General features: G+C 44.6%; 3 protein-coding genes and 1 long non-coding RNA gene across 5 annotated transcripts in view; 1 reads left to right on the top strand and 3 right to left on the bottom strand.

Annotated features, from left to right (window-relative positions):
• LOC310756497 (tigger transposable element-derived protein 1-like) overlaps positions 1–21283 on the bottom strand; it is a 796241-nt gene that overhangs the window by 666555 nt on the left and 108403 nt on the right. The window lies entirely within an intron of this gene.
• The window catches only part of LOC310757094 (uncharacterized protein), a 508648-nt gene that overhangs the window by 383136 nt on the left and 104229 nt on the right, over positions 1–21283 (bottom strand). The gene's annotated exons all lie outside the window — the stretch shown is intronic.
• Positions 1179–6941, top strand: LOC310757433. Its single transcript, XR_014545203.1, has 3 exons — positions 1179–1433; positions 1533–2789; positions 6811–6941. It is a non-coding gene; the product is annotated as an uncharacterized lncRNA (long non-coding RNA).
• LOC310756842 (uncharacterized protein) lies at positions 3282–14138 on the bottom strand. 2 transcript variants are annotated; one of them, XM_083601688.1, is made up of 3 exons: positions 14077–14138; positions 11170–11283; positions 3282–6277 (listed from the first exon to the last, which is right to left on the bottom strand). In XM_083601688.1, exons 2-3 carry the CDS (start codon positions 11201–11203, stop codon positions 4770–4772), a joined length of 1542 nt encoding a protein of 513 aa, XP_083457814.1. In that variant the 5' UTR covers positions 11204–11283; positions 14077–14138; the 3' UTR covers positions 3282–4769. The 2 variants fall into 2 exon arrangements, with proteins under 2 accessions (XP_083457814.1, XP_083457815.1); XM_083601689.1 differs by having other exon boundaries at positions 3282–6274.

The raw sequence follows: 21283 nt of genomic DNA, 5'->3' as shown, positions 1-21283 counted from the left end.
GAAGAAAGAACCCCAAACAAAGGTGTGCCTGTGAAATATACTCAGAGTCGCAAAGTGATTTCATGCTCTTTATTCAGCTCATAGTGGTGAGGAGGAATGAATATGAAAGTCCCCTCAAAGTATCTGCTTTATATACATTATTTACACAACGGGCTACACATGATTGGCTAATTCCGGAATTCTACTGTAAGCCAATCAGGTTGTGGATTCACTTCTATCTGGAGCATGATTGGGTGGTTCCTGCCAACCAATCATACTGCTGCATTGTTCTAGGACCAATCAGACTGCTGCATTCTGAATCCTATTGTTCTAGGACCAATCAGACTGCTGCCTTTTGGATCCTATTGTTCTAGGACCAATCAGACTGCTGCAGTTTGGATCCTATTCAACTCAGTACATAACAGCCTGCCCTTATATAGACATTTTAAATTCCCTTCCCAGGCGCTCAAGACCACCCCTCCATACATCATACATACATCACAGAAGGGGTGGAACCCAAGACCACCCCCCACAAACATCATACCTACATCACAGAAAAGGTGGTCTACAACAGAAATTTGAATGTTGTTGTTTTTCCTGTCAGGTTATCTGATAATGCCTTATCTGATTGCCTTTCCTGAGAGTCTGCCCATTCCTTTGAAATGGTGATTACTAAATTCCTGTAACAAGGAAGGTTTTTTCCCCCACCTCCTCCCTCCTTGCAGAGAAACATTTGGTCAGCTTGGGAGTCAAAATGGTTTGGTTGGTACATTTATGAACATTTATTATATATATAGAAGACCTTAAATTTTATTATTACAATTCTAGGGTTGCATATTTAAAAAACCAGGACACCCCAAGCTTTTTTTTCTTTTTTTGAAAACCCCAAAATTGTTGCACTTTCCCCCAACAACTCCCAAAGTTGTTGAGCTTTGGACCCTGAGGCTAGCCTTGGAGGCTCTCCTCCAGCTGCGGTGAATTGGGTCTTTGGAATGGATGGGGGAAGGGCAGAACTGTGATCGAGAACTGCCAGGCAGCTGGGCTGGGGGGGGGGCTCTGAACCCTCAAGCGTTCCAAGCACCTTAAGGCTGAAACCATTCTGGTGAGTGATGAATGGTGTGAGGGACCCCCACGGGGAGGTGGGGGAGGGCGAGGCAGGGAAGGGCTTTGGGGAAGGGGTTGTGCATGTGCCCAAGAGGAGGACCTTGCCAGCTTAGGGCATGGGGTTGCCATTCCCCTGGAAAGCCAAGCGTGGTGTTTGGGGTTGGAGCCATCTTCTGGAGGTCCCTGGAAGAAGCTGACTTTTCTCCTCTGCTGTCTTCCGGACGTATGGCAGCCCTGCTGATTCTATTTTTAAAAACTTCACATACCACAATATTCTGCATTGGTCAGACCACTACAGATATAATTTATGACAGGGGTAAGGAACCCCTGGCTTGCAGGCGAAACCCATAGTCCCCACATAGCTGTCAACATTTCCCTTTTTTAAAGGGAAATTCCCTTATTCCGAACAGGATTCCTTGCAATAAAAGGGAAAAGTTGACAGCTGTGAGTCTCCAGGCCTCTCCTCCTGGCCCTGGGGATGCTCCCCTTGTCAGGCCCCCTTTAAGCCTTGCACCTGACCCACCTCAAGTCTTTTCCCCCAGAGCTTCCTAGAATTGAGCTACAGTCGTACCTTGGATCCCGAACACCTTGCAAGTCGAATCTTTTGGCTCCCAAACGATTGAATCCCGAAAGTGAGTGTTCTGGTTTTCGAACGTTCTTTTGGAAGCCGAACGTCCAAAGGGGCTTCCGCGGCTTCCGATTGGCTGCAGGAGCTTCCTGTAGCCAATCGGAAGCTGCGCTTTGGTTTCCGAACGTTTTGGAAGTCAAATAGACTTCCGGAACGGATTCCGTTCAACTTCCAAGGTATGACTGTACTGCTTTCAGAGGTGGGTTGGGTTTAGAGGAGCGCCACTGGTTCACCCACACTGGGTGCTAAGCCAAGAAGGAATTTTATTTATTTTTGTTTGAACATTATTTATATACCCCTTGATGGTAATAAAAATAATTTAAGATGCTATAAAACAATAAACATGCTTGCCTAAGCAATTAAAATAATTAACAGGATTGCCTGAACAAAAAAGTGTTTTAAACAGGTGCCAAAGAGTTCAGCAAATGTGCCTTCCTGGTGTCAATAGGCAGGGAGCCGACCACACTAACAGGCTGATTTCTCCCTCTATGGGACAGCTGCATATTCCTGCACTGTAGTTGGGGTTGGACTAGATGATCCTTAGGGTCCCTTCCAAGTCTACAATTCTATGATTCAACAAGTGTTTCGTCAGCCACACTTTATGACTCCTTTCATGAGCCAGGTAGGACAGCTTTTGTATTGTGAACTCTTTTAAAGTGTGTCTGTGGCAGCATCCAGTAACTGAGCAGGAAGAAGAAAGGGGCAGTAAGAGATGCGGAAGGAATGAATAAAGCTCTCTTTGAGAATTGTTTATTTCTTATGGTTGGAAGGGTAGACAGGAAAACAGGATGCCTTAACTGCCTTGTCTCATACACAAATGTGGAAAGTTAATCCCTCTCCTAAACTAATTCCTCTACTTTGAGGACATAAGCTTTGTCCAGCTGCTTTTTTTCAGGTAATTACTTTTTAAAACTGTTGTTGGCATCCATCCGTCTTGAGAGACAATGGAGTGTGCCTCTGGAGGTGAAGCCAAACTGCTGCACTAGGAGCACCAAGCCAGCGAGCAAGCCTGGGCAAGTATGGAGGTCCTGGGCTGCCCAGATGATAAGACTCAGCCATTTACCTTCCTGCCAGAGCGGTACCTATTTATCTACTTGCACTTTGACGTGCTTTCTAACTGCTAGGTTGGCAGGAGCTGGGACCAAGCAACAGGAGCTCACCCTGTCGCGGGGATTTGAACCTCCGACCTTCTGATCGGCAAGCCCTAGGCTCAGTGGTTTAGACCACAGCGCCACCCGCGTCCCTTCATCAGAAAGGAAAGACCTTTTATTAAGGTAGCTTTGTGATCACTCAAGGCATCATTATTTCAGGACCTAGTAATGTCAGCGGCATCATCAAAGGTTTGTTCCCTTGCTCATCTTCCAATGTGGCATATGCTACCAATTGCCACCATTACCACTCTCAATTCCACATGCAAACAGGTCAGCATTTACACAGAAGAATAAAGCGATGGCAACCTGAAATCAGAAAGACCAGTGTTGAGAAATTGGGTTTGCTTCTGAAATTTCTCAAGACTCTGGCTGTTCATTACCACACTGATCTCGTTTTCAAAAAAAATACACGTTCAAAGTTTCACAGTTCACCACTTGAATCTTTTATTGTGTATTTAAAGCATAAACATTAGTAGTGAAGTTTTCAGGTGCAACTGATCCTATTTTCTTGATTACATCTCAACCGCTACATTAAAAATGGACCAAACACAAATCACCAACAACCTCTAATCTCTAAAGTAACTTCGACAGGAAATGCAATTTGCAAAGGATGGAGTTCCGTGACGCACCATTACAAATGTTTCATCTGCAGAAGCATTCCAGGAGGCTGGTTGCAACACCCCCTCCCCCTATGCTCTACTTTGGGGTTTCTCCTGAACTGCCGCTTCAGCCAATTTTGGGGGCTTGGGTGGGGCCACCTCCACTACACATGACTTCTGCTGATGGGACTGATCAGGTGAATCTCAACCAGTGTTGGAAAGTGTGCAGTGGGTCTCAGAAATGCATCTAATAAATAGATCAAGTATAAGAAAACTACGAAAGATGTAAAATCAACCACTATATATATTTTGGCTACTTCTACACCATCTAATAACTGGAGCTTTTATAAACTTGGTCCCCTCTCTCAAATACAGACTCGTCACACATTTCCTTCCCCCATTAATTACTGCAACGCATTATTAGTTTCACTGCTTCCTTTCTCAAATCTGCCCACTCAAATCTTCTGCTAATTTAATCTACACTGTCCAACTTTACAACCAACTGATTATTTCCTACTATTCATATCCTCTCTTTCTAATCCACCCCATTAACCTTGGATGTGGGTGTAGGGGACATTTCCCAAAGACATTTACCATGCAATGTGTGTTCCCAATAGACAACCTTTCTTACTGCACAAATAAAAACTGTAATCCAAAGAGCAAATTCTAGTGTAGGCACACTGATGGAAGGGATAATCCCCAGAAGCATGAGTGAAGAATACATACTGTATTTGCAGGAAACAGAGAAAAACATAATCTTAAGAAATCCTAAAATATCAAATAATTTGTCACAGAAGGATGCCAGTGGGTTCTCATCTGTGTAGGTTCTCTGAAGTCTAAGTAGATTTGTATCGATTCTGCATTACATGCATCCCAGATGTTTCTTCCTTATGTGGATTCTCTGATGTCCCCTGTGAAACTCATTTCATATACCATACATTCATATGGCTTCCTCCCTGTGTGGATTCTTTCCTGCGTAGCAAGTCTGCTCTCAGAGTGCATATATTTAAATAATTTTACTCCTGCCTGCATAAAATAAGAAGCCACACTATCTAAATCTTTCTTAATTTATACATTTATTATTTCTTCCCTGTGTTTTTTGAATATTTTGTAACCATTTTGCTGTGCTCTTTCCACTACCCAGGGATTTATAGTCTCTCTTATGCAATTTCTTTTGTTCCATACTAAGATCTTTATGGATCATGGGTCATATTAGAGTTGGGATACAACTTCTGTGGGAAGCCAGGGTGGGAAAGGCTTTCTTAGACATTTATATTATTCTCACATTTTTTGCCGCCAAGAAAGCTTTCAATCAAGATTGAAGCTTGGTTCAAACTCCATGCATTTATATAGCTGTTTCTTTGTGTGGGTTCTTTGATGGGTAGTAACACTTCCACTCTGACTGAAGCTTTTCCCACACACTAAGCATTTATATGGTTTCTCTCCTGTGTGAGTTCTCTGATGTGAAGTAAGGGTGCTGCTCACACTAAAGCTCTTTCCACATATCATGCATTTATAAGGTTTCTCCCCTGTGTGGGTTCTTTGATGTTTAGTAAGGTTTCCACTATCATGGAAGCATTTCCCACACATTAAGCATTTATATGGTTTCTCCCCTGTGTGAGTTCTTTGATGTGTATTAACGTGTGCACTCTGGCTGAAACATTTTCCACACTCCATGCATTTAAATGGCTTCTCCCCTGTGTGGGTTCTTTGATGTGAACTAAGCTTTTCACTATTAATGAAGCTCTTCCCACACTCCACACATTTATAAGGTTTCTCTCCTGTATGGGTTGTTTGATGTGTTTTAAGGTTTGCACTTTGGCTGAAGCACTTTCCACACTCCATACATTTATATGGTTTCTCCCCAGTGTGGATTCTTTGATGTAGAGTAAGGCTACCACTCACACTGAAGCCTTTTCCACATTCCATGCATTTATATGGTTTCTCCATAGTGTGCATTTTTTTATGTTTAGTAAGGCTTCCACTGCCATGGAAGCACTTTCCACACAGTAAGCATTTATATGGTTTGTCTCCTGTGTGAGTTCTTTCATGTGTTTTTAGATTTACGCTCTGGGTGAAGCACTTTCCACACTCCCTACATTTATATGGTTTCTCACCTGTGTGGGTTCTCTGATGTGTATTTAGGTTTGCACATTGGCTGAAGCACTTTCCACACTCCATACATTTATATGGTTTCTCCCCAGTGTGGATTATTTGATGTGCAATAAGGCTATTGCTCACACAGAAGCCTTTTCCACATTCCATACATTTATAAGGTTTTTCCCCCCTGTGGATCCTTTCATGTGAAGTGAGACTTCCGCTATCACTAAAGCACTTTCCACACTCCGTACATTTATAAGGCTTCTCTCCTGTGTGGGTTCTTTGATGTTTAGTAAGATTACAGCTGACACTGAAGCTCTTTCCACATTCCATACATTTAAATGGTTTCTCTCCTGTGTGGGTTCTTTGATGGATTGTAAGGTTACCACTCACACTGAAGCCCTTCCCACATTGCATGCATTTATAGGGTTTCTCCCCTGTGTGGGTTCTGCGATGATTATTTAGTGTTGATTTGTCTTTGAACATTTTCCCGCACACCGGACACTTTTTCACTCTTTCAGTATCTGGTGGAAGTTGAGAGTGTTCTGAACATGGAGAAGCAGAGTATTTCTTCCTCCAATTCTTTGACCGCTTTCTGTCCTGCCTTTTTGATGTCCTTTGGTTTCCAAATGTATTCTTCCCCACTTCATGCTTGATTGTTTTCAACGAATCCAAAGATGGCTCATCATGAATTTCATTATCCTTCGCATCACCTGCTTCGGAAGAAGAAAGGAAAGGGGGGAGGGGAATGTTATTCAGTTATTCAGCTGAATAACTCAGCTGAATAATTCAGCTGAATTTCTCAGACACTGAGGTTCTGAGGCAATGACCTACAAGTTATTACAGAACAGAATGGAAGAATTTTGGTCCAGAAAATCACTTGTCTATAACAGTGTTTCCCAATAATTACTCTGGTTTCTCCCTGCAGAGCTGTTCTGTTCTGTGTTCCATTTTTTTTAAAAAAAGAGCTTAGACATTCATTTGCCTTTTTTTTCCTCCCTCCCAATCCATTTCCCTTTTGCCTTATCAAACTTCAAGTCTGAGGCAGGGACTGACTCAGTTCTTTTAGCCATCTGTATGACCACTCTGAGAGTCTTTCTTTCGGCTGAAGAATAGGATAAACAAACTAACTAATGAAGGAGTATGATTACCAGTCAGCAATAAAGACATCTGTTTATATGCGAGTGTGACTGTATATTCATGGAATACTTCAGGAATAATTCTGAATTCTGTTTTATTTATTTTCTAGCTGTAATCTACAACACCTCACCACCAACAGGCAACACAGCAGATGAGACTTAGCAATGTTTGGGAAAGGAGACTGCTGGAACCTGCTGCTCTGTTTATCAGGTTCAAACCTTTAAAAAATAAATGAAGTTTCCCAAATTAGCACAGTTCTATGAACCTACCTCTTATTCTGCTCTTTTAGATGCAGCAGACATTTTGTGTTATGCCATGCCAAAAGAGCAATTGTACGCTATGCCACACTCCCACAGGGACATTTTTGCGATTAGAGCTCACAACACATTCTCATAATTCTGAATGTGTCCAGGGCCCCAACACGATTTAGCCACCACTGACCTCAAGAGTCCCTGAATGTTATGCTGGTGCCTGGGCTGGTGACTCCTCCCAGAACCGCCCAGTTTGCCAAATGTTTCTTGCACCAATGAAGAATCACAGAGAAGAGGGCTCAAGTAGCAAGTTGGGAAGTCCCATATTTATAAGTCTGAAAGGGCCTTTGAGTGGAAAGAGCCACAGGGGAAATGCCTGAATGACTAGCAAATTAGGTGAGGAATGTCTACAGTAACTAATAAGGAAAAGGACAGATATGTCAAAGCGGCTATTACAGGTCAAAAATACTATATTCTGTAACAGAAACACCGCACTGCACTGAGCCTGCATGATCAAGGCATTCCACTCCTCATTGTATGTGGGAGCTACTTCTTTCCCTTTCCAAAGAGACAACTGCCTCCCCTCACATGTCAACAGTTCTTTTCTGCCTTTTGCTCCCAGAAAAAAGTGCCAGAAAAAAGTGCATTTGTTTCTGCCTGCAGCATGCTGAAGGGAACCTGAGCAGTGTAGTTCTGCCTTTGTTTCCCAGAGAGAGAGTGAGAGAGAGAGAGAGAGAGACCAGGTGGATAGTCAGTCTCTCACTGATTGGAATTGAAATTACCGTATTTTTCCCTCTATTACACGCAGATTTTTTCTCCTAAAAAGTAAGGGGAAATGTCTGTGCGTGTTATCGAGCGAATGTGTGGTCCCTGGAGCTGACAAGCGCGAGTGAAGGCAAAAATCAGGCAAATATCAAAACGTCCGGAGAAGGGAGGAAAGGAGGAAGTTGCTGCTTTCCTGCATTCTGCCTCAGGGTCTTACTGCCCACCCGCTTCTGTTTCCTTACTGTGTTTGCTCAAACGGAACAAAGAGCAGAGATAACCCCTCCCCTCCAGGCAAGCCGAGCGTCCTTCTAAGTCCTCTCCGTGCGTCTGGGACTCGAAGGCAACATGCAGGTTGGGGGGGGGGGGGAGAGAGAGAGAGAGCTGGCTGGCTTGTGGGGGGGGGGACTTTTGCCTTCCTTTCCTCCCTCCGGTAAAACCCCTCTCCTGCATTCTTAGCCAGCTGCTTCTCTGCACACCCCTCTCCTTGTCGCTTCTATGTTTTTCCTTCCCTCCCTACTTAAAACGTGGTTCCAATCACGGATCCACATGGATCCTCAGGATCTTTGCATTGAGTCACCCCAAATTCACCATCAGATCACATAGCAATGATCTGATGCAAAAACAGGGCTGCAATGGTGCAAAAACATGGTTACAAAGCACGGATCCACATGGATCCTCAGGATCTTTGCATTGGGTCACCCCAAATTCACCATCAGATCACACAGCATGTCCATGGCTACAGCCTGCACCAAAAAAATCACGCACCCACTGTTGCCTGGGGCTGCAATGGTGCAAAAACGTGGTTACAAAGCACGGATCCACATGGATCCTCAGGATCTTTGCATTGGGTCACCCCAAATTCACCATCAGATCACACAGCATGTCCATGGCTACAGCCTGCACCAAAAAAATCATGCACCCACTGTTGCCTGGGGCTGCAATGGTGCAAAAACGTGGTTACAAAGCATGGATCCACATGGATCCTCAGGATCTTTGCATTGGGCTACCCCAAACTCACCGTCAAATCACATGTCTGTGGCCGCAGCATGAAGCACAAAAATGATACATCCACTGTTTCATTCAGAATTTTTTTTTCTTGTTTTCCTCCTCTAAAAACTATGTGCGTGTTATGGTCAGGTGCGTGTTATCGAGCGAAAAATACGGTAATTTTGATTGGTTCTCCTGCTTGGAACAAAACACACACTCATAGACTCACTTAAGTGTAATCTTGCTTATTTGAATCCTGTCATGCAATAACCATTTTAGGGTTACTTATTTAAAAGCTGTTTAGATTTTACATTCTCCAAGTTTTATTTACATATGATGTACTTTTGATTTCTCTCTCAAATAGTTATCCTTTATTAGGCATAACAAACCACACATTATCAAACAGACACCGTATACAAATTATGCAAAATATGAGCTCAGCTTAACAAGGTTTGTCCCAGTCAGATCTTTAACTCCAGAGAAAATCAATTTGCATAAATAACGCAGTACAGCACTGCCGAATCCCCGATCAATTAAGAACCACCAATTCTCTTTATAATGGCCCAGTCTTTCTACATGGACAGCACTCAAAAATTCAGCCACTATTAAAGTAATTTGATCATTCCTGTCCGAAAGCAGGTCCTGAACCCTTGGTAGCGTAGATATCAGCCTATTGAGTTGTAAGGCCTCTAATAATTGTCTTCTGGCATAAATGCCAAAATCACAAGAAAAGAAAATATGCTCCAAAGTATCAGGTTCCTGTTTACTACATTTGCAGAGATGCTCTGATTCTGGGAGAGCTAAATATCTTCCTCTCACTATCATCGAGGGAAACATATTAAATCTGGCTTGAAGCAGGACCTGGAGGAATTTTACCCTTATGCTTTTCATATAATCAGTTATCCATATAATCAGTTATCAGTTTTCAATATATTCATATATAACCAGATATTTTTATAATGATTTTATAATCCATGTTTGAATCGTGAAAGCTTCTGCTTAGCTTAGCAAATTGCTTAAATCTGCAAAGTCTTAGATGAACTTTGTCCCAGTACCTCCTTGTTCTCTCTCTATCTCACCGAACAAGGGAAGCAATAAATCTGATGTGCTGGCACATTTCCCCCCCTTGTCCAGACAAAGTCTGTACAGTGAAACAGGAAACCACAGAATGTCCCTTATAGCAGATGGTCTGTAGGAGCTCAACAGCCGAAGTTCCTCTTTGCCCTAAGTTTCTATTTCTTGCAATAACTCTAGGGGAAAGGTCGGACTGGTGTTCAAACTAAAAAGCAGAAGTTGGGAGAGAACTCTTTGTACGGTCAGGAGCAAGGCTTGTATGCGCTCATTAGCTTATTTTGCTGCCGTTCGCAAATGTATCCCATTATGTCATGATCTGTGATGTATGTACTCAGGTATAAAAGCCCCTGGGCAATAGGTCTCAAGGCCCAGTCTTTTGGAAAGGATTCCACTGGGTCAATTATTGCTCAGCAATAAACCTCACTTTCTTTTTCTCCAATTGCTGCATCTGTCAATTCTTGGACCCTATTTGAGTTGGTCACTGGTAGCTTTTAAAATCCTTGCAACAGGCTAACGTAAACAGCCTGCCCAATTCATGATTCTTCAGATTTGTCATAATATTTGTCATAATATTGTCTTTTCATAACATGAGCTACATTCACTGGTCCACTGCTGATACATTTAAAATAAAACTTTATTAAAGGGTTTTAGCCTCTGGGCCACAAGGATATAGAAAGAGCTCTGCTGGATGAGGCCAGTGGCCCATCTAGTCCAGAGTCCTGTTCTCACAGTGGCCAACCTGATGGCTGTTGGGAACCTGCAAGCAAATGAGAACCCTCTCCTCCTGCAGTTTCCAGAAGTGGTTTTCAGAAGCACTAAAGGTAAAGGTAAAGGTAAAGGGACCCCTGACCATTAGGTCCAGTTGTGACCGATTCTGAGGTTGCGGCGCTCATCTTGCTTTATTGGCTGAGGGAGCCGGCGTACAGCTTCCGGGACCTGTGGCCAGCAGGACTAAGCCGCTTCTGGCAAACCAGAGCAGCGAAAGGGAAACGCCATTTACCTTCCCGCCAGAGCGGTACCTATTTATCTACCTGCAATTTGACGTGCTTTTGAACTGCTAGGTTGGCAGGAGCAGGGACCAAACAACGGGAGCTCACCCCATCGCAGGGATTTGAACCGCCAACCTTCTGATCGGCAAGCCATAGGCTCTGTGGTTTAACCCACAGCACCACCCGCCGCCTCCAAATTTGGAGGCAGAGCATAGCCATCATGGCTACTGGCCATTGATAGTCTTCTCCTCCATGAATTTGCTCAATCCTCTTTTAAAGCCATCTAAGCTGGTGGCTATCACTGCCTTCTGTGGGACCTGTTTGGTCACCACTCGCTTGCCCACTGGTGTGATTTAAGAACTTCATTTTCAATACCATCCAAGGGGGAAAAGACATTCTTACCTACAGAGCCCACATTCTCATTGTCTTCTGGCATGACTTCCTTGTGAAGAGATCTCTGCTCTGAATTTTGGAGATCTCACCCACCTTGGTGAAATACACCAAGTACACCACCCTCTGAAAGAAAGAAAGAAAGATTCTCTAATCAGAAGTAATATATTCCTGAACTCTATATTTCCATTGAGTTCTTGCATTTCAATATTCACCACTAAATACCACTTCTTATACATGCTGATTCAGAAATGTTTTAGCTGTCCTTTCAACCAGGGTCCAGTAACCCTCATGATATGATAGATGCACAGATTCTCTGGACCTTGTTTTTGAGCTGTTTACACACCCCATGCTTTAAAGGGGTTTTTGTCATATACAGTACTATACATCATTAACTTGTGGAATTTGCTGTCTTAAGTTGTACTAGCTGGCACTTAGCTTGGATGTCTTTAAAAAGGAGATAAAACCAGGTAACAGAGAATCAGTATACTGTGACCCAGAATCGCCCTGCCCCTTCACGCCTGCTTGACAGCATCAATGTCCAGAAATTGCACTTTTACAAGTCACTATTTTGGTGAGGCAGCAGCTGTGCTTTGAGAAATTAGGCAGGTATCCTTACTATATAATTTAGTTACGTATACTTGCTTTCAATTTTTGCTAATTTTAGTCTATGAAATAATAATAATAATAATAATAATAATAATAATAATAATAATAATAATTTTTATTTATACCCCGCCCTCCCTGGCCAGAGCCGGGCTCAGGGCGGCTAACTTGAATAAAATTTCAGTAAAAACATAATAAGAAAAAAAGAAAAAAAATTAAAATACAGGTTAAAATGCAATTTAAAATGCAGCTTCATAATTATTGACAATTATGTATTGTTTGGTTATTTATAAAACATATTTATATACCGTTATACAACCAACAATATATAAAAATGATTTACATCAGTAAAACATAAAACTGTTCAATAAAAACCATAAAAAGTTATAAACAGACAGCAATTAACCATTGTGGATGTTAACTTTTATGCTGTTCTATGTATACCCCCGATTCTTTGATTGAGCCCTTTATAATTCTAAGTAACTATTATCTGGCCTAAAAAGAGGGTAGGTAATCTATTCTTTCTCAGGGCAAGCTCATACCCAAAGAGGCTACATAGCACACTCTAAGCTGGGCAGCAGCAGCTTGGGAGCCACCACCATCAGAAGCTCAAGGGGGGTGGAAGTGGTGTTGGCCCCGGAGAGGGCCTTCTCTGTGGCAGCCCCTAAGCTGTGGAACCCCTCCCCCCCAGAGGTGCGTCTGGCAACTTCATTATGCAGCTTTCAGGGAATGCTGACAACGTGCATCTTCATCCTGGCATATATTTTCTTTTTTAAAAAAATGCTATTTCTTTGGTTTTTCAAATTACAGTTTTACAACCACATATCCAATATATACCATAAAAACAAGATTCCAAAGGATCTCCTGGATTTGCCTCCTTCCCTTTGTGGGTCCTATCATTAGCCATTTCCTCTTGCATCTTTTATAACAATCCCAATCTTTTACATCTCCATTAAATCCAAAATTCACCATTAAACTACAAGTGTTATTCCAATTCTACTAACAATTTTAACAGTTTGCAATGGTTTTTAAGATAAATTATAAATTTCCCCCATTCTTTATTAGAATTTTGGTCTTTCTGATTCTTCCGGTCATTTTTGCCATTTCAGCATTATCCATCAACTTAACCTGCCATTCTTCTCTGGTTGGGACATTATCTTCTCTCCATATATTTTCAGGACCCAGGTTATTTCTAGGGTTTTGTTTTGAATGGGCTTTGCTGTTGTAACCCACCCTGGGACCTCAGGGTGAAGGGAAGGCATATAATACTGATCTCAACAACAAGGACAATAATAATTTGCAGTCAGATAAACTTGCGTTCTTAAGGCGGGGGTCATTTCCTCCTCTCTCTCTTTTAAATAGAGCTCTCCCCTCGCCCCAGGACTGAGCCTCTTTTCTCTTCTGCTGCTCCCCTGCCCCATGTCCTGGGCAGGGAGGGGGTTTGAACCCCAACCGGATGTTCAGAGGAGACCCTCTTTGGTCCATCTCCAAGAGCCAGTGGTGGCGAAGTGGTTAGAGGCTGTTGGAGTAGGGACTGGGAGGCCATGGCTGGAATCCCCCGCTCGACCCCGCTGGGCTTGACCTTGGGCCTTCTGCCGTCTTCTTGCAGCCTAACCCACCTCACAGGGTTGTTGTGAGGCTGAAATGGGGAGTTGGGGGAAGAGAGAGAACCAGGGAAGCCACTTTGAGGAAGGGCAGGGAAGGAGAGGTGCAAATGCAATGAGACAGCAAACTAAATAAACAAACCCTGCCGACAGAAGCCCTACATCAGGCAGCCCCAAACTTGGCCCTCCAGCTGTTTTGGGACTACAATTCCCATCATCCCTGCATACCTGTCAACCTTCCCTTTTTTGCGGGAAATTCCCTTATTCCAGCGTCGCTTCCCGCTGCTATCCCGGACTGTTAGATATCCCGTAGACTGTCCCCGGGACAGGTGAGGCTGCTGATCCCTTATTTTCAAGGCTGCTGATCCCTTATTTTCAAATCTGAAAGTTGACAGCTATGCATCCCTGACCACTGGTCCTGTTAGCTAGGGGTGATGGGAGTTGTAGTCCCAAAACAGCTGGAGGGACGAGTTTGGGGGTGCCTGCCCTACATGCAATTCCCAGGGGAAATTGGGGTGAGGGTCTTTCTCTCTCTCTTCTGCCTCTCCCCCCCCACTCAATTCTTGGTTCCTACCCCTCTTCCAGTGTTGCAGCTGAGTACCTGTCAGGGAAAAAGGTGGGGTATTAATAAATAACAACAATTATAATATGTTGTCTAATTAATATCAATAATAATAACGGTGTTTCCCCGCCCTGTACGCGCACCCACCTCGCAGAGCAACCGCTCAGTCTGTCTGCCAGCCTCTCTCTTGTTGGAAGACAAAAAGGAAGCGCCCCCTCTATTCCTCCCCCCATTAGACCATTTCCTGCCGCTCTATGAAACAGAGCTCAGCTCATTTAACCCTTAGAGAGCTGAGTGGGTGGTCAAAAAGAAAAAAAGGTGCTCTTATCCTTGTCTTCGAACTTTTGAAAAGCAGCATTCACAGAATCATAGAACTGTAGAGTTGGAAAGGGACCTCGGGGGTCATCTAGTCCAACCCCCTGCAATGCAGAAATCTCAGCTGAAGCATCCATGACAGATGGCCATAAAAACTCAAATGAGGGAGCCTCTGTTCCACTGTCAACAGCTTGTAAGCCCTGTGAATGAACAGAGGTAGGGGGAAGAGAGGGAAAAGACCTGTCAACGGACTCAATCACAAAACCACAGGCCCAGTTTTGTGGTTGGGTCAGGGACATAGCTGTCAACGTTACCCGTTTTTTAAGGGAAATTCCCTTATTCCGAATAGGATTCCTCGCAAGTAAAGGGAAAAGCTGACAGCTATGGTCAGGGATGTGTGGCTAGGGAGGGTGTGTGTTTGTGTTTGTCTGTGACAATCATGAAATAACTCCTTCTGAAGTTACCACCACACTATTGAGCACGATGTAAACTTGCTTTCTATTTTGCATCTTAGATACGTTTGGATTACTTTACCTTTCCTGGTAGATCATCCTGCTCTCCTCGGGCTTTGGAAAGGAAAAAAAAAAGGTACAGCAGTGCAGAGAGCGGAGCCTTCCTTGCTTGGAGGAGGAAAGAGCCTCTTTTTATCCCTCACATAGAAGTTCTCCGCCCTCCTCTAAGAAGCAAAGCTTCGCCCCCGCCTCCCCAAAAATCTCACAGCGTCTGAATTGGAGCCCAAAGGGTGCGCCAGGCAACTGGATTAAGGAAAGCAGCCCTTGTCTTGCACTGAGAAAGCAGCTGGGTAGTGGGATTGGAATAACACTTGTAGTTTAATGGTGAATTTTGGACACAACGGAGATGCAAAAGATTTGGATTATTACAAAAGATGCAGGAGGAAAGGGCTAACAATAGGACCCACAAAGGGGAGGAGGAAAGTCCAGGAGATTCTGTGGAATCTTGTTTCTCTATTGTATGCTGATGTTGTTGTTGTTTAGTCGTTTAGTCATGTCCGACTCTTTGTGACCCCATGGACCAGAGCATGCCAGGCACTCCTGTCTTCCACTGCCTCTCGCAGTTTGGTCAAACTTATGCTGGTAGCTTCAAAAACACTGTCCAACCATCTCGCCCTCTGTTGTCCCCTTCTCCTTGTGCCCTCCATCTTTACCAACATCAGGGTCTTTTCCAGGGAGTCTTCTCTTCTCATGAGGTGGCCAAAGTATTGGAGCCTCAGCTTCACGATCTGTCCTTCCAGTGAGCACTCAGGGCTCATTTCCTTAAGAATGGAGAGGTTTGATCTTCTTGCAGTTCATGGGACTCTCAAGAGTCTCCTCCAGCACCATAATTCAAAAGCATCAATTCTTCGGCGATCAGCCTTCTTTATGGTCCAGCTCTCACTTCCATACATCACTACTGGGAAAACCATAGCTTTAACTATCCGGACCTTTGTATTGTATGCTGATATGTTGCTGTAAAAATTTTATTTGAAAAACCCAAATAAATATGTTTATAAAAAAAAGAGAAAGCAGCTGGGTGGGTGCCCTGTTCTCCCCCCCCCAAACACCAAAAAAAGCAAAGGCGTTGCCCTTTCCTTCCTCTCTCCCTCCTCACCCAACCCCCCCCCCCCCCACGCCCTGTCACCTCCAACGCTGCCCCTTGGCTCTTCCTCTCGGCTGAGGAACCCCGCGAAGAGATAAGGAAGCCTCCTCCCACTTCGGAATTCCTGGGCGGGGGAGGGAGGCGAGGAATGACGTCATTGCCTTTAACCCTTGGAGCACCGAGAGGGGGAAGCGGTTAACGAGCCCCTCGAGGTTCCATTCCTTCCCCCGTTAAGAGCGTCTCTCCATCATCTCAGCCTTATGAGGGAGAAGCTCCGTTTCCTTTCATTCAGGTACCTGGGCGCCAAACTTCAGTCATTAGTCCTTCGTTGAAAGGAAGGGGACACGGGAGAATCGGTATGTGGGCAGGAATTCCCAGATCTCAAGCGTTCACTTAGGAATGAATGTTTCTTACTGCGGCTAAACAGCCAGCACAGTAAAACCAGAATTTAAGCATAATTTTTACATAAATATTAAAACGGTCAAAGTGGAATTTAACAATTAGTATACTGATTAAATAGATTTAAAATATGTATCAAAGGAAATATAAACTCCATTAAAAGTATTTTTTCTCTTTTAAATACCAATGACTTAGACTTATTTTGATGGGACTCCTATAAATAGGTGAGCAAAGTTGTAGGCATTTTAAACTGAGCTACCAGTCAGCTACCAGACCATAATCCCCATTTCAGGGAAGGAGAACCCTGGCAGACCTTTTAAGGTAGCCCTTTCTGACCTCATAGCTTCCAGATGATGATGATGATGATGATGATGATGATGATGATTTGCTTTCCTCACAAAAGTGACCCAAAGCAACTTACATTAAAACCAATTGAAAGAAACATGACCAGTAAAAGCCGGTGGGCGGGGGAGAAACCACATACGGGAGACAAAAGGTGAGTCTTACAGATCCCACCCAGCTAAAATAAGCTACAAATACCTGAAAACTTTCAAAAAAAGAGGGTGCCAGGCATACCTTGGTGGTGGACCATTTCACAACTGGGGAGGCCAACACCAAAAAAAGGCCTGTTCTCATGTTGGCACCCTCTAGATCTCTCATGGAGGGAGCACCAGAAGAAGAGCCTCAGGTAACAATCACAGGGTTTGGGGCACAGGAGGGATCTCAGAGATCAGCACTTGCTGTCAATTGAGTATGGACCCAATTCAGGGTGTTACTATTGGCATTTAAAGCCCGAGGGAGGTAACTTTGGTGCCAGTAATGCAGCAGTTTGAAAAGTCACACAGGCAGCAAAACCTGTTTTAGAAAGTGGTAAAGGTAAAGGGACCCCTGACCATTAGGTCCAGTCATGACCGACTCTGGGGTTGCGGTGCTCATCTTGCTTTATTTATATTTATTTATAAGTTTCCGGGTCATGTGGCCAGCATGACTAAGCCGCTTCTGGCGAACCAGAGCTGTGCACGGAAACGCCATTTACCTTCCCGCCGGAGCGGTACCTATTTATCTACTTGCACTTTGACGTGCTTTCAAACTGCTAGGTTGGCAGGAGCAGGGACTGAGCAACGGGAGCTCACCCCGTCGCGGGGATTCGAACCACCGACCTTCTGATCGGCAAGTCCTAGGCTCTGTGGTTTAACCCACAACGCCACCCGTGTCCCTTAGAAAGTGGTAAAAGTTCCTAAATTATTGATATAGTAAAACAAGAATGGCTTGTAAGAGCCATGCAGCTAAGGGGGAGCACCTAGCTTACCCTCTTCTTCAGCTTACCCTGCTGAGTTCATCAGGTAGACTGAAGGGAAACAAAAGCTTGGTTACCTAGTTCCTCCCAAGGTGAGCTAAGCCTGGCAGGACAGCTTATTCTATGGTCGTAACCCATTCATGCATTAATTAGACCGGGGCCACAGCACTGAGATTGCTAAATTCTAAGCAATTTTTATTTAGTGATTTCTTACTTTTAATATCCACCTTCTTTCCCCAAGGAAGACAAGATGGTGTGCATCTTTCTCCTCCACATTTAATCCTCACAAACAACCCTGTGAACTCCTCCAGATGTTTTTGGCCTACAACTTCCATGATCCCTAGCTAGCAGGACCAGTGGTCAGGGATGATGGGAACTGTAGTCTCAAAACATCGGGAGGGCCGAGGTTGAGGAATCCTGTTCTAGGTCTAGCAGACAAAATAACCACTGATAAATGGTCAGGTCTGGATGGCATTCCTCACATTTGGCTCTTCTTGTGCAAAAAAGAGGAGAATGGCACCTTCTCTTGGCTATAGGCAGGGCCAATTTGGCAGGATACCAAATTCTGGGTGAGCAATTGTAGTTGAAATGGGTCTATTGCACAAAAAGCCCCTTCCCCTAAGCTGGATTTTTTTTCAAATAAAGACAGCATCGGGAAAATGCCCCGACAAGTGTAGAATAGCCATTTGCTTGAAGCAATACCGTCTAAGCTCTCCACAAACAAATCAGAATGAATGTCCATAGAAACATAGAATCGTAGAGTTGGAAGGATCCCCAAGGATCACCTAGTCCAGTGGTGGCCAAACTTGGCCCTCCAGCTGTTTTGGGACTACAACTCCCATCATCCCTAGGTAACAGGACCAGTGGTCAGGGATGATGGGCATTGTAGTCCCAAAACAGCTGGGGGGCTAGGTTAGGCCACCACTGACCTAGTCCAACTCTCTTCAATGCAGGAAATACAGCTAAAGATCCCCGATAGGTGGGTCTCCAACCTCGCTTCAAAAAACCTGCAATGAAGGAGAATCCACCACCTTCCAAGGTTGTCCATAACTGGCACCGCAACTGCGGGACCAAAATAAATGAGGCTTCAGGGTCTGAGTTCCTAGAAGGGGTTCAGCAGAAATTCATCTGGAATGACGCTCTTTCCATCTGACAAAAGAATTCCCTGACCGGGAATCGAACCCGGGCCGCGGCGGTGAGAGCGCCGAATCCTGACCACTAGACCATCAGGGATGTGCAAGCTGGTCTCTGTCCCTCTGTTCTTTCAAGAGACGAGCTCCTCATCAAACTGCTAAGAAATGGTTCTCTGCCAGTCAGACATCCTGCCAAATGGCAGGTTTTCCTTACTTGCTGTGAAGAGTTCCAACTCCATCAGGAAGCTGAAAAGGAGCATTTGGTCATCCTCTTCCATGGGGAGTTTTTGCCAGGGAAGGGAAACCAAGGCCACACTCCTTGAAAGTGAATAGGGTGGGGGGAGAGACAGTGACTGGCTCTGGTCAACCAATGAGTTTCATGGCCCAGTCGGGAGTGGAACTGTGGTCGCCCAGATCCTGATCTGACACTCTAATCTAATCTGACCCTGCAAGCACTTCACCACGCGAGAGCAAAACCATCCTCTTCTACATGGTTGTTGTCTTTTCCTTTTCATTGGTGCATTTCACAAAAGGTGGGGGGAAAGGGCTCCTCCGAATAACTGAACAGGACACCAAAGCCCCTCCCTCTTCTGGGTGTAAGGGGTGGCTGGTTGGTTTCAGTCTCTTGAGCTCTGTGTTATGGGCCCAAGATGTTCCCACTGTGGGTTCTGCCTGGGTGAAGGAAATGAGCTGGGAGTGGCCCATCAGCCAGTTTAGAGCTAGTTACTATACAAACTTCATCCCTCAGAACTTTTGAGGGAATTTGCTTTCTTCCTCCTCTCTCCCAATCCTTTGTCCTTTCATGCCATCCCTTTTAGATGTTAAGACTGATGACAGGAATGGTCTCATTACTGATCTTGGCTTGAGTCATGGCTGGTGCATTCCTTCCTCTGCTTTTCATTATTTATTTATTTATTTATTTATTTAATTTCTATACCGCCCTATACCCGAAGGTCTCAGGGCAGTTCTCATAAAAAATTGAATACATAAAATCAAAACAAAAATAACAACCCAGTAACCCCCCCAGCCTACTTCTCTTTAAACGAGTGTGGCCTTGGTTTCCCCTTCAGGGAGGCAGACCAGCACACCCCAACAAAAGGGCTGCTTGGATATTGCGTTAAACTCCTAGAGATACTGAGGGTGGGCTTAATCCCTCATGTGTGCAGAGGGCAACAGATTAACAATTCACCACTCAGGTGCCTCATTGCAGGTGGATTTCCAGCAGCCGTCCCTGGGTGGGCTCGAACCACCAACCTTCTGGTTAACAGCCAGACGCGCTAACCGATTGCGCCACAGAGACCTGGGCAGAGCTGTTTCTCTGCCTCCTGTTATGCTCGGTGCTGGGAAAGTTCATTTTGAAAAGGAACTAGTTCAAGTTCAAGGAGGAACCAGTTCCAGGAAGAATGATGTTCTGGGTCTAGCAGACAAAATAACCACTGATAAATTGTCAGGTCTGGATGGCATCCCCCACATTTGGCTCTTTTGGGGCAAAAAAGAGGAGAATTGCACCTTCTCTGGGCTATAGGCAGGGCCTATTTGCCAGGACACCAAATTCAGGGTGAGCAATTGTAGTTGAAATGAGACTATTGCACAAAAAGCCCCTTCCTCTAAGCCGGATTTTTTTCAAATAAAGACAGCAGGAAGAAAATGCCCTGAGATGTGTAGAATTGCAATGTGCTTGAAGCAATGCTGTCTAAGCTCTCCACAAACAAATCAGGATGAATGTCCATGGAACACAGAATCGTAGAATTGGAAGGAAACCCAAGGATCACCTACTCCAGTGGTGGCCAAACTTGGCCCTCCAGATGTTTTGGGACTACAACTCCCATCATCCCTAGGAAGCAGGACCCGTGGTCAGGGATGATGGGCATTGTAGTCCCAAAACAGCTGGCGGGCTAACCTTTAACGAAGGAGAGTCCACCTCTTCCAAGGTAGTTTACACAGAATCGTAGAGTTGGAAGGAAACCCAAGGATCCCCTGATTCAACTCTCTTCAATGCAGGAAATGCTGCTAAAGAACCCCTGATAGGTGGCTCTCCAACCTCGCTTCAAAAATCCTGCAACGAAGGAGAATCCACCACCTTCCAAGGTAGTCCATGACTGGCACCGCAACTGCGGGACCAAAATAAATGAGGCTTCAGGGTATGAGTTCCTGGAAGGGGTTCAACGCTGGTGGTATAACAGAAGTTCATCTGGAATGACCCTCTTTCCATCTTGCAAAAGAATTCCCTGACCAGGAATCGAACCCGGGCCGCGGCGGTGAGAGCGCCGAATCCTGACCACTAGACCACCAGGGATGTGCAAGCTGATCTTTGTCTCTCCGTTCTTTCAAGAGACGAGCTCCGCATCAAACTGCTAGGAAATGGTGCTCTGCCAGTCAGACATCCTGCCAAAAGGCAGGTTTTCTTTAGTTGCTGTGAAGAGTTCCCACTCCGTTAGGAAGCTGAAAGCAGCATTTGCTCATCCTCTTCCCTGGGGAAGGGAAACCAAGGCCACACTCATTGAAAGTCCCATGATCCCACTTTAAACAGTCGTGGCTTCCCCCAAAGACTTCTGGGAGCTCTAATTTGTTATCAGGGCTGAGAGTTGTAAGGAGTCTGCCCCCCACCTCCCAA

The sequence above is a fragment of the Podarcis filfolensis genome (assembly GCF_964270895.1).
Source record: "Podarcis filfolensis genome assembly, chromosome: 2".
NCBI lineage: Eukaryota > Metazoa > Chordata > Lepidosauria > Squamata > Lacertidae > Podarcis > Podarcis filfolensis.
Note: the sequence above shows the minus strand (reverse complement) of the source record. Positions and strands in the feature narration are given on the sequence as shown.